General features: G+C 46.1%; 2 protein-coding genes and 2 non-coding genes across 6 annotated transcripts; all 4 read left to right on the top strand.

Moving 5' to 3' along the window:
- The first annotated feature begins 408 nt into the window (after positions 1 to 408).
- Positions 409 to 1,415, top strand: LOC127341161 (zinc finger CCCH domain-containing protein 1-like). The gene is made up of 2 exons (XM_051366933.2): positions 409 to 1,061; positions 1,184 to 1,415. Exons 1-2 carry the CDS (start codon positions 641 to 643, stop codon positions 1,399 to 1,401), a joined length of 639 nt encoding a protein of 212 aa, XP_051222893.1. The 5' UTR covers positions 409 to 640; the 3' UTR covers positions 1,402 to 1,415.
- A 347-nt stretch (positions 1,416 to 1,762) lies between these two features.
- Positions 1,763 to 6,894, top strand: LOC127341160 (probable prolyl 4-hydroxylase 7). 3 transcript variants are annotated; one of them, XM_051366930.2, is made up of 7 exons: positions 1,763 to 1,951; positions 4,981 to 5,097; positions 5,312 to 5,369; positions 5,475 to 5,579; positions 5,962 to 6,019; positions 6,110 to 6,270; positions 6,409 to 6,894. In XM_051366930.2, exons 1-7 carry the CDS (start codon positions 1,866 to 1,868, stop codon positions 6,766 to 6,768), a joined length of 945 nt encoding a protein of 314 aa, XP_051222890.1. In that variant the 5' UTR covers positions 1,763 to 1,865; the 3' UTR covers positions 6,769 to 6,894. The 3 variants fall into 3 exon arrangements, with proteins under 3 accessions (XP_051222890.1, XP_051222889.1, XP_051222892.1); XM_051366929.2 differs by having other exon boundaries at positions 5,962 to 6,270; XM_051366932.1 differs by lacking the exon at positions 1,763 to 1,951 and having other exon boundaries at positions 5,329 to 5,369.
- Positions 6,895 to 7,675: 781 nt separating this feature from the next.
- Positions 7,676 to 7,747, top strand: TRNAD-GUC (transfer RNA aspartic acid (anticodon GUC)). Its single transcript has one exon. It is a non-coding gene; the product is annotated as a tRNA-Asp (tRNA).
- A 2,433-nt stretch (positions 7,748 to 10,180) lies between these two features.
- TRNAD-GUC (transfer RNA aspartic acid (anticodon GUC)) lies at positions 10,181 to 10,252 on the top strand. Its single transcript has one exon. It is a non-coding gene; the product is annotated as a tRNA-Asp (tRNA).
- Positions 10,253 to 11,561: the final 1,309 nt, after the last annotated feature.

The raw sequence follows: 11,561 nt of genomic DNA, 5'->3' as shown, positions 1-11,561 counted from the left end.
GGGTGGTGGTGGGGTAGTTAAGCAAGAAGGATTCGGTGCCGGTGCCGAAGACGAAGAAGACGAGCTCTCTTCCAGAGCGACGACGACATAGTGCCGGAGTAGAAGGAAGGAACCCGCCGGTGGGGTAGATCTGCCTCCTCGCCGCCGCCACCGGAGTATCAAAATAGGAAAAGACGATTTTGAGTGGTGGTGGTGGTAAGCAAGAAGGCCAAGGCACCGATGCTGTTGATGCAAACGCCGGACCACCACCAGCTTCCGCACGCCGACGGCCGAGCCACGCCCACGGGACACACACGAAGCGGAACACGAAGCACCACCACCGCGAATTGCCCAAATGCGGAATGCCAAACCAACCCAACAAATCTCGCCAGCCGGCAGCCAGGCTGCAGGTTCGGAGCGGATTGTGATTAATCCCTCCCTTCCAACCCGATCCCGGCTGCGGCTGCGCGCGGTGCAGGAGCGCCGGCCCCCACAAAATTCCATGCCTTTATCACCTCCACCCCACGGCCGGCCTCCCTCTCGCTCGCTATAAATCTCTCGCCTTTGCTAGCTCTCCGCCTACCCCTCCTCCTCCCACTCCAATCTGTCCACCTACCCGGCTAGCCTAGGGTTTTGGCCGGGGGTTACCTACGAGTCGGCCATGGAGAGGGAGGGTCACCCCGCGTCCGCCGCCGCCCCGACCCCGATCCGCCGCTGGGCGGAGGACGTGATCGTGCTGTCGTCGGGGAGGCCGTCCGCGGAGGCGGCGGACCTGCCGCCGCCGGAGAAGCTCTACTACAAGACCAAGCTCTGCGACAAGTACGAGACCAGCGGCCGCTGCACGTACGAGGACGGCTGCACCTTCGCGCACGGCCGCGCCGAGCTCCGCCCGCCGGTCCCGCCCCTCTCCTCCGCCCCGCCCCACGGCTTCGGCGGCGGGGTCTGGCGCAGGCCGCCCGGCCCCGACCAGGACCACCGCGGCGGCGGCTACGGCGGCGGCAAGGTGTGCCACAATTTCAGGGACAAGGGCTCCTGCCATTTCGGGGACAAGTGCGCCTTCCCCCACGCGTCCCCCGCTCCCGGTACGTGCTTCCACTACGCTCTCCCTGCTCGCTTTCCTCCTACTAGATCTCGCACGTGCCCGTGCATGGCCCGATCGCGCGGGGACGATCTCACGGATTCCGCGCCTCGATCTTTCTTTCAGGCGCGCAGATTCGCGGCCCCGGCGGGGAGCAGAAGCTGGCGGCGGACGCGCGGAGGAGCGCGACGCCCGGCACGGCGCCGCCGCGCTACGTCGGCGCCCCACCGGCCCCCGGGAGGGCGTTCCCGCCGGTGCCTGGCAAGGCGACCGTCCTGGAGCAGCTGGCCCTCCGCAAGACCAGCGGCATCTACGGCGACTGGCCGGAGCAGTACTCCTCCTGATCGATCACACCGGCCGATCTCTCCAACTCCAACAAACAAACACCATGCGCGCCCGCAAGCGTATAGCCATATATACAACAATCTGCCGTTGCGAATCGCAGTCAACATAACAAGAGGGGACGCATTTCCTAAGTTGATGATAATTTCGATTTTGTTGTTGTTCAATCCGTGCATGCGAAAATCCATGTAATCCGTATCAGCAAACCTGCGTCGCTGTCCCCGTATTATGAGAACTGAATATTCTGTCTCAAGTTGATGTTTTTCTGTCCGTCGTCATCATCTCCACCCGTGTTTTCTGTGGGCCTTCACGGCCCATTGGGCTCCCATTTCTCGCTTTACTCGTTCGTTATATATTCGAGAGAGATGCGGATCTGTTCATTTGCAGGGGACTGACCGGATCCCTGGGAGCAGAGCTGCAGTCTTCTGGACTTGCCTGCAGGGGAGGAAGAAGAAGAAGAGGAAGCATGGGATCTGGGGTTGGACCCATACTCGTGCTTGTGGCAGCATGTATAACACTGGCGCCACCCTGCGCTCTGGCTTCATCTCGCAAGTAAGTTCCTCTTTTGCTCTTTTGTCCCTCTGCTCTGAGGATCCCTGGTTGGATTTGGGGCACCGGGTCCCAGGAGATGTGTTTCTGTCTAGAGATCAATTGTGTATGTCTGGCTTGATCCAGTTTCTAGGATTGAATCTTCACTGATTTATGGTTTGATGATTTGTACGATAGTTGTTGAGGGCAGCTTTGTTTCTGCTGATAGTAGTAAATGCAGGGTCAACCAATTTAGTGCCCCCAACCCTGCATATTGATTCAAGCCTGATCGCAATCTTGCCTCTGTAATAGCATACTCCCCGCCAGTTTGAGTTAATTGATGAAATGGTCGAACTGGCACTAGCTTCAGTTCACAAGGCCTGAATTAAACTACCAAACATAATATTATCTATATTGGAGTTGTTGGTTTAAAGCTTGAGTGAGATGCTTTGATGCTCATACAGTTTACATAACATCAGCTACAGAAAGAGCCATGTACATTACATTTTTCGTTGAACACCCGCCAAAATGCCTGTCCCTTTTTTATTTAAGGAGAAAAAACCATGATGCACCCCCTATGGAGCACGGTCCTCGAACGCGCGTGGTGGGTTGTGTGTGCGCCTGCGCGCATGCCACTAGCCATCTGGCCAACACCCGGTTCCCAAAAGCAAATTGCAATAATAACATATAAGGCGTGTTTCTATCTGGAGATCAACTGTGTATGGCTGGCTTGATTCAGTGTCTAGGATTGGATCTTCACTTGTTTAAGGTTTCATCTGTTCAATAGTTTTTGGTGTGGGCAGCTATAGTAAATGCAAGGCCAACACATCAAGTGCCCACAGCCTTGCATATTGATTCAATTCTGATCACAATCTTTCCTCTGTTATGGCATACTCACCATTTTGAGTTAATTGGTGAGATGGTCAAAGTGACACTAGTTCAGTTCAGAAGACCTGAGTTAAACTGCCAAACATAGTATTATTATCTATACTGGAGTTGTTGGTTTAAAGCTTGAGTGAGAGGCTTTGATGATCATTTTAGATAACATCAGCTACAGAAAGAGCCAAGTACATTACATTTTTTGTCGAACACCCGCCAAAATGCCCGTCCCTTTTTTATTTAAGGAGAGGACCATGACGCACTCCATGTGGAACATGGTACTCGAACGCGTGTGGTGGGTTGTGCGTGTGCCTGCACGCATGCCACTAGCCATCTGGCCAACACCCGGTTCCCAAAAGTAAATTACAATAATAACATATAAGGCGTGTTTCTATCTGGAGATGAACTGTGTATGGCTGGCTTGACTCAGTTTCTAGGATTGGATCTTGACTGATTTAAGGTTTCATCTATTCAATAGTTGTTGACGTGGGCAGCTATAGTAAATGCAGGGCCAACCCATAAAGTGCCCACAGCCTTGCATATTGATTCAATTCTGATCACAATCTTTCCTCTGTTATGGCATACTCGCCATTTTGAGTTAATTGGCGAGATGTTCAAAGTGACACTAGCTTCAGTTCAGAAGGCCTGGATTAAACTTTCAAACATAATACTCCCTCCTTTTCATGAAACATGTCTAAGATTTGTCAAAATTCGGATGTATGTAGATGGTATGTGCTGTCTAGATTCGTCTAAATTTAGATAAACCTTTGACATGTTTCATAGGACGGAGGGAGTATTATCTATACTGGAGTTGTTGATTCAAAGCTTGAGTGAGTTGCTTTGATAATAATAAAGTTACATCATCAATTATAGTCTTATCAAGAACACTGATTAAGAATTTAATATCAGCCACAGAAATGCCAAGTCAATTGTAAGGAGAAGGTATATTCCATTTTGTTTTCTTGAACATGCGCCAAGTGTCTGTGGCTTTTTAAAATTAATGATAGAAAACCATGAGGAATTCCCTGCAGAGCACAGTGTTCGAACGCGGGTTGAGAGCTATGCATGCACCCACGCGTGTGCCTCTATCCATCTAGCTGACGCCTGGTTCCCAAAAGTACTCCCTCTGTTTGGAAATGTAAGATGTTTTAGCTTCTTATAAAGTAGACTAGATACAACCTAAAGTGAGTGAACCTACACACTAAAAATAGACTAGATACAAACTAAAGTGGGTGAACCAAAGAAAGTGCCTCAACATCTTACATTTCCAAACGGAGGGAGTATTTTGCAAGAATAACTTATAAAATGTGTTCCTATTTGGAAATGAACTGCCTATGGCTGATTCAGTTTCTAGGATTGGATCTTAACTGGTTTTATTTGTTCAGTAGTTGTTGATTTGGGCAGCTATAGTAAATGCAGGGTCAACTCATTATGTCCCCCAACCCTGAATATTGATTCGAGTCTGATCACAATCTTTCCTCACCAATTTGAGTTGATTTGTGAGATGGTGGAACTGACATTAGGTTCAGTTCAGAAGGCCTGAAGTAACCTGTAAGACATACATCTATACAGTAGCTGGCTTGAAGATTGAGTGAGATACTTCGATTATTATACAGTTTACATCATCAATTTAGTCTTATCAATGACCACTAAAGTACTCCCCACTTTACCAAGAGGTCTTGGCTTCGACGCAGCCTCTCTGCATTGCACTTTGCAGGTGGGCTGGTGCAGTGTTGAAGTACTCTCCACTTGTGGCAAGAGGTCTTGGGTTCGACTCAGCTTCTCTGCATTGCATTTCGCAAGGTTAAGGCTTGCTGATATAATCCTTCCCCAGACCCCACCTATTGTGGGAGCTTCTAGCACTGGGTCTGTCCTTTTTTTAATTACCACTAAAGTAGTATCCAATTAAACATCAGCTACAGAAATAGCCAAGCCAAATCTATGAAGAGTATTTTACAAAAATATTCCCAACCACGCGCTAAAGGTCTAGGTCTTTTTTTAATATGGAGAGACACCCCCTGTGGTGCACAGTGAACGTGGCGGTGAGCTGTGAGTGCACCCGCGCGCGTGCCTCTGGCCATCTGGTTGATGCCCCGTTCCTGAAAGTAAATTACAATTATAAGATGTTATTCATGGAAGATATTAAGGTGCACTTCAATTGTTACCCTTTTCAGGTTTGATCTAAATATTGCACAACCAAAATTACTGAACTTCACAGATGGCTCTTTAGCTGCAAGCTCACATGTTGATTATGACCCTTCAAAATCAAAGCGACTCTCATGGCATCCAAGGTTTGTCTCACCACCTCACTATCACGGAACTATACCTTGAAAAACAAGAGATCATTTGATTTTCCTCTTTACTAGCAGTACCATGAATTTGTTGTCATTTTCTCAAAATAAAAAATTATGTGGTGCATGTAAGATCTGCTATACTTATAGTTGTGTACTCAGATGCTCTCTCCTTTTTATGTGGACAAATTCCATGTTCCTTACCTTAATTTAGGGTCTTCTTGTATGAAGGTTTTCTCTCTCACATGGAGTGTGACTACTTAGTATCTATGGTAATTTATCTCATTAACCGTATCACAGCTCAGTTTTTGCATTCAGGTTATGTTTAAAAAAAGGATTGCATGCTTTTATTAAATGTTGTATTCTCATTATTGCAGGCACGTGGTAAGATAGGGTCATCTTTACTTGTTACTGATGGTGCTAGAAATATTTCTGAGAACAATGGTGATGCAGGCATCACATTGCACCTGGCTGATAGCAAGGTGAGCATACATACTGCTTTCCATGATATTTTTATGTGTGGCTCTTTGGCAATCAATTGTAAATATACAAACAGAACGAACAATGCAAAAGAACCTTGAAACCCTTTTATTAACAGTGGTATCATTTCATCTGCAATTTAATGCTTAGCTGTAGGTAACATGTGCAGTAAACAAATATGTAACTACATGAAGTTGGAATTACTGTTTTCTTGATATTGCAAGTTTGCAACCTTTGGAGAAAATGTACATTTATCTACAATTATTTTGGATATATACTATGTTGTAGATGGTAAAACTTTCCAAATTGAAAAATATGGCAATTGGGTCTAGTACTAAGCCTGGACTGTTATCTAAATATTGATATTTTGTACTCCTTTTGAAGGACATTGTTATTTCAAAGATTGAAGATAGGATATCATTATGGAGTTTTATTCCAAAAGGTATCACTTGTTCCGCGCAATTCACTCTTCTGTTATTCTGTGTAACCTTGCTTGCTATGTGTCGGTTGCTGACATTCTTAGTGGTCTCAGAGCATGGAGAGAGCATGCAGATTTTGAAGTATGGAGCAAACCAAAGTGACCCCAACAAGGATATAACTCAATCAAGCAGTGGTGGCAATAGGATTGTGACCATTTTAATGTACCTTTCTGATGTCAAGCAAGGTGGTGAAACAGTTTTTCCCAGATCTGAGGTAATGATGTTGTCAACAGGCCTACTTGTTCAATGCCCTTGTCAGACTAGGCACAACTGATATTGATATGTTCTTTCCTTATATAATTTGATTCAAGGGGAAAAAAAGAGTCTTAATCAAATATATGTGTTGGCACAGCTGAAGGATACCCAAGCTAAGGAAGGGGCCCTTTCTGAATGTGCTGGTTATGCAGTGAAACCTGTGAAGGGCAGTGCGATTCTGCTGTTCAATCTAAAGCCTGACGGAGCAACCGACAAGGATAGTCAGTACGAGGTTTGTTCTGTCCTCCAAGGGGATAAATGGCTTGCCATAAAACACATGCGTGCAAGCAAGATTGAGAAACCAAGATCTTCACCGCCATCAGACGATGATTGCACTGATGAAGATGATAAGTGTGTCGGTTGGGCTGCTGCTGGCGAATGTGAGAGAAATCCAGTGTTTATGATAGGCAGCCCTGACTACTATGGCACTTGTCAGAAGAGCTGTCGTGCGTGCTGACTGCTTTCTATTTTTACTGTCCTTGGCGAGCTTTTGTATTCATGTTTTGATTAATTCATATTGATGTTGTAGGGGAAATGATCCAACATTTTTTTTCGTTTATATAATGTTGTTTGGATGTCGGAATTGACCATTCTTACCAACTTATGAAAAATAATGCTAATCGTGTACATGGATAATTTATGCATAGAGTGTCTATGTCCTTCTGTATTGTTGATGTTTCATATTCTAGACAGTTTTTTTTAACGTACTTTGGGCATGCTCTTGTCAGTTGCAGACTTGCAGCAATGGACAAATTATTGTTAGAAGTGGAAAAACGGAAAGCAAGCAAGCAAGGTGCCAGATATAAGTTTCCTAGAATTCCAGGGGTAAACACCATGATGCACAGTTCGATATCCAACTCACAAGAAAAATAAGAGTAAAAGTTGCAAGGGAGCACACAGCTCATATTTGTGATGGTAATGCTCGCGATGCTAACATTGTTTTTTTTTTTCGAGGGTACGCCAAAGCAATAGTTTGTACAAGAACCGATGCTAGGATGCGAACATCTTAGCCGGTGACTCCACCCACGCACACACACACTCACCCTCTAGCCTACTCTCGCGGCATTGGTCCTCCAACTTCTCTCCTCGCCAACTTCCACAGGGCAAACTCATCCTTGATCCTGACCACCAGCTGCGGCACATTACATTGTTGCCTAACGTTGTTGAACACCTTAGCATTCCTTTATTTCCAAAGCATCCATGCGGTCAGAGGCGCGACATGCGATGCTAACATTGTAGGACGCATAATACTGGTGAGAGGCGCGACAACTTCAAACGGGGCGGAACTAACGAAGCTACAGGCTAATGCTTAAAAACAGTTGCGAATACAATATTTACGAACATTTCGAAATACCGTCAACCAAGTCGTTGTAGTATAGTGGTAAGTATTCCCGCCTGTCACGCGGGTGACCTGGGTTCGATCCCCGGCAACGGCGATTTCTTGATTTTTTTTCCTGTATTAGTAAACATACCCCTGCTAATCTTTTTTTTTTAAGTTCTTCTTCTCTAGTTTTTTCGTGTTGGCACCGAGCTGCTAAAATCTCCTCCTTTTATGTTGTGTGTATGTATAATATCTAACATCAGTCATCATCACAGGATCAATGTTCAAAAGTTTTTTCAATGTCTTACCGTATCGGAAAAAAATACCATCATTTTAGGACCTGTGCATAACCCTAAAATCAAAAGAATCAGAAAGACAGGCCACACCGCCACTCGGTTCCACCTATGGGACATCACCATGTAAGTCTTTATTTGCTCCTGGTCGTTCACTTGCTTCGAGGGCTTCCTTCTTTCGCCGCATCCTCGTTGAGAGCTTTTAATTATTTTTTATTTACTTTATGCACTTTATTTTTATTGCAAACTACACACCTAAAATACTAAAATTGCTATTTTACTACTCCCTCCGTTCCTTTCTATAGTGTCTATTGTTTTTTGGCACGGAAATTAGCGCAAGCCGTTTTTTGACACAAAACCCCATAGCGATATCACAGACAAAATAGTAAACTGAAAACAGATCTCCGAAATACATGACCAGATCGGTTTATAGATTTTCTGAACTTGACCTGATCAGTGGAAGGGGTTCTTTGCAAAAAAAACATAGCTTTACTCTTATATTCTGAAACAAATGCGAAAAAACAATAGGCATTATAGAAAGGAACGGAGGGAGTATTATTATTTTCCGGTCAATTCTGCTAACCAATACCTTCAGCTCCTCGTGGGTTCGACAATCTTTTTTATTGAAAAGTACTACAATTGATCTCCTGCACTTGGAGCCATCAGTTCCCTAGGTGGCGTGTCCATGATTGGCGGCTGTCAGCGAGCCCCTGGCGTCGCTCTCTCGGCGGCGTTCCCTTCCATCCAACGGTGCTTGTCAACATCCTAGTGAGGGGATCTTGTTCTAGAGTTGGTGGCGGCAGATGTCTCGCTGACGGGTCATTTGAATGCGAGTTGGCCTCCTCCTTCCATCGAAGGTGGTTACTCCAACATACAAGTGGTGGGACAGAGTCTTGGTGTGGCATATCGGGGCGAAAACCCTAGGTCTCGGCTTTGTCCATAGCCGACGATGGCGACGACTTGTGCGTTCTTGAAGGCATCATTGAGGTGAAGGTTCCATCTCCTTCTAGTACCCTCCCGGGGAATCCCTGGATATATGGATTGGATGATGGCAATGCCTCTTCGCCGTTCCCCTCTTGGGGGCATATGTCTTGGTGGTGTGCATCGCGAGGGACCACTGGTTGTGTTCTTGGAGGGGTGGTGTTGTTTCTAGCGTTTCGATGACCGCAAAGTGGCACGTCGGGTCTAGTTGGAGGTTGCGTGATGTCGACACGTGCAAGGAGGAAGCGTTGTTTGGCGTAATGGTGATATCGATAGCATGAATGGTGAAGTTTGTGTGAATCTTTATCCTGGAGATTGCTCGGCGTTTTGATGGTGGTGACAGCTTCGTGCAGGGGTGCATGAGGTGCTTGCAAGAGTCTACTAGACCAGATGAGTGCTCCCGTTTCAGCATGTCTCTCGAGATATGCGATGTTCCCGGTTTCTAGTTGATGGGAATTGTTTGGTTCTAGAAAATAAGCTCATGTTGACATGATTTTCACCCATCGTCAGATTTCTAGGTGTTGTGTGGTAGCTCCGAGTGTTTTGATGTATGATTTTTATCAAACCTTTGTTAAATAAAATAATAAAGGAGATCAATCGATGCATAGTTACCATTTCGGGAAAAAAAAAGATAGGCAGCCTGACTGCTATGGAACTTGCCGGAAGAGCTGTTGTGCGTGCAGAATGCTTTTGCTTTCGTTGTCTTCATGAATGATGAATCATGAGCATGCTATACATGTTTTGTTTGATACAAGTCTTGATGTTATAGGAGGAATGATCCAACAATTTTTCGTTTATGTAATGTAGTTTGGAGGTCCAAGTTGACCATTTTTATCAACTTACGAAAAATAATGCTAATCCTGTACTAATTCAATAGTGTTACATTTCAGCTCTTTGGGGCGTAACATGGATAAGTTGTGCATGAAGTGTTTATAGCCTTCTGTATTGCAGATGTTTCGTACTAGATAATTTTTTAACGCACCCTCAACCTTTGGGCATGCTCTTGTCAGTTGCAGCAATGGACAAATTATTGTGAGAGAAGTGGAACAATGGTAAGCAAGCAAGGTGCCAGATATAGCTTTCCTTTTCCTAGAATCCCAGGTGTAAATACCGTGATGCACAATGTGATCTCCAACTCAAATGGAAAAAAGAGTGAAAACTGCTAAGGAGCACTCAGCTCATCCAGGGACGAACGAAGGGAACGAATGGGCTGTGAACAGTAAGATCGCCAGTAAATTTAATAATTAGTACCATTTCTAATTATTTCCAACAAAGTCGTTGTAGTATAGTGGTAAGTATTCCCGCCTGTCACGCTGGTGACCCGGGTTCGATCCCCGGCAACGGCGATTTTTTTGTTTTTTCCTGTATTAGTAAAACTACCCCTACTAATCTTTCTTACTGACTAATGTCCAATAGTTTTCTCCGTGTTCTTCTTCTCTAGTTTTTTTTGTGTTGGCACTCTTTATTTTTTCCTGTATTAGTAAACATACTCCGCTAGTGGAAAACGGGGCTATAGGCCCGGTTTATTTGGGCCTTCAGTCCCGGTTTCCAAACCGTGACCAATTAGGCGGGACTAAAGGTCCCCCCTTTAGTCCCGGTTGTAAAACAAACCGGGACTAAAGGTCCCGCCACGTGGGCTGCTGGTGCGCGTCGAGGAAATAACCTTTAGTCCCGGTTTGTAACACGAACCGGAACTAAAGGTTATTTTGTTATTTTTTTTATCTATTTGGTTATGCCCAATTATTTTTCGCTCCTCTTTTTTTCCTATTTTTTCAGAATTTCTAGTATTTCAGTTATTTAACTAGTTTAGTTTCTAACTCCACTTAATCTCTAACTACGCTTAATCTCTAGTCAAATTACTTACCCGTGGTCCAACTTCCCGCTCGGTCACCCATCCTCCCACTACTCCAGCACTAGCACGCTTAAGTTCCAAGTTCCTTTCCTGTTGTGGGTATACTTCATGGGTGTACCATCGACAGTGCCTAGATCCGGCAAGCCCGGGTGGCCCACAGATGGTGATGTGGCACGCGGCCCATCGGACGGCCCAGTTGCTGTTGATCCTGAAGGATGAAGTTCGGCCCAGGAGAAGGGAGCCGGATCCGACCGACCTTTGGAGGTACCCGGATCCATGAAGGCCCAGTAGGAACCCGGATCCGGGACGACGTATAGAGGGAGGCGGATCCTTGACGTACACGGCAAGACATTGTACCGTAGTTAGGCAAACTTGTATCCGGCTAGGACTCTCCATGTAAACCCTAGATCCGTGCGCCTTTATAAGCCGGATCCCGGGAGCCCTAGAGGCACAACTACAACTCATTGTAACAACGCGAAAGCGCCCAGATAATTCCAGACAAGTAGCAGTAGGCCCTGTCATCGAGCAGGTGTTCCGAAGCTGGGTAAATCGCGTACTACCGTCCCGAGTGCTCTCCGCCCTATGGCCCCTACTTCTTCTCCCCCTCGTGAGGATCCCTCCTCCGAGGTACCGTCGAATAGGCAACGACAGTTGGCGCCCACCGTGGGGCCTGCGGCGTCTGGAGGCCGGAACCGGGAGGGTTCCGCCATGGGAAGCTACGACGATACTATCGCTGTGGGGCGCGTCCTTTACGCCGGAAATTTGCCAATCGTCCCTCCGGATGAGTGTTGGATTCCGGCTAA

The sequence above is a fragment of the Lolium perenne genome, chromosome 3 (genome assembly GCF_019359855.2).
Source record: "Lolium perenne isolate Kyuss_39 chromosome 3, Kyuss_2.0, whole genome shotgun sequence".
NCBI lineage: Eukaryota > Viridiplantae > Streptophyta > Magnoliopsida > Poales > Poaceae > Lolium > Lolium perenne.
The sequence above is the reverse complement of the archived record's forward strand: the minus strand, read 5'-3'. Positions and strand labels throughout refer to the sequence as shown.

What these genes read in the sequence shown, in the direction of transcription:
- LOC127341161 (XM_051366933.2), top strand. Translation starts at nt 641, where the DNA reads ATGGAGAGGGAGGGTCACCCCGCGTCCGCCGCCGCCCCGACCCCGATC. An exon ending in CCACGCGTCCCCCGCTCCCG is followed by an intron (nt 1,062 to 1,183) that starts GTACGTGCTTCC and finishes TCTTTCTTTCAG; the next exon opens with GCGCGCAGATTCGCGGCCCC.
- LOC127341160 (XM_051366929.2), top strand. Translation starts at nt 1,866, where the DNA reads ATGGGATCTGGGGTTGGACCCATACTCGTGCTTGTGGCAGCATGTATA. An exon ending in GTGACTACTTAGTATCTATG is followed by an intron (nt 5,370 to 5,474) that starts GTAATTTATCTC and finishes TCATTATTGCAG; the next exon opens with GCACGTGGTAAGATAGGGTC. An exon ending in TGCACCTGGCTGATAGCAAG is followed by an intron (nt 5,580 to 5,961) that starts GTGAGCATACAT and finishes CTCCTTTTGAAG; the next exon opens with GACATTGTTATTTCAAAGAT.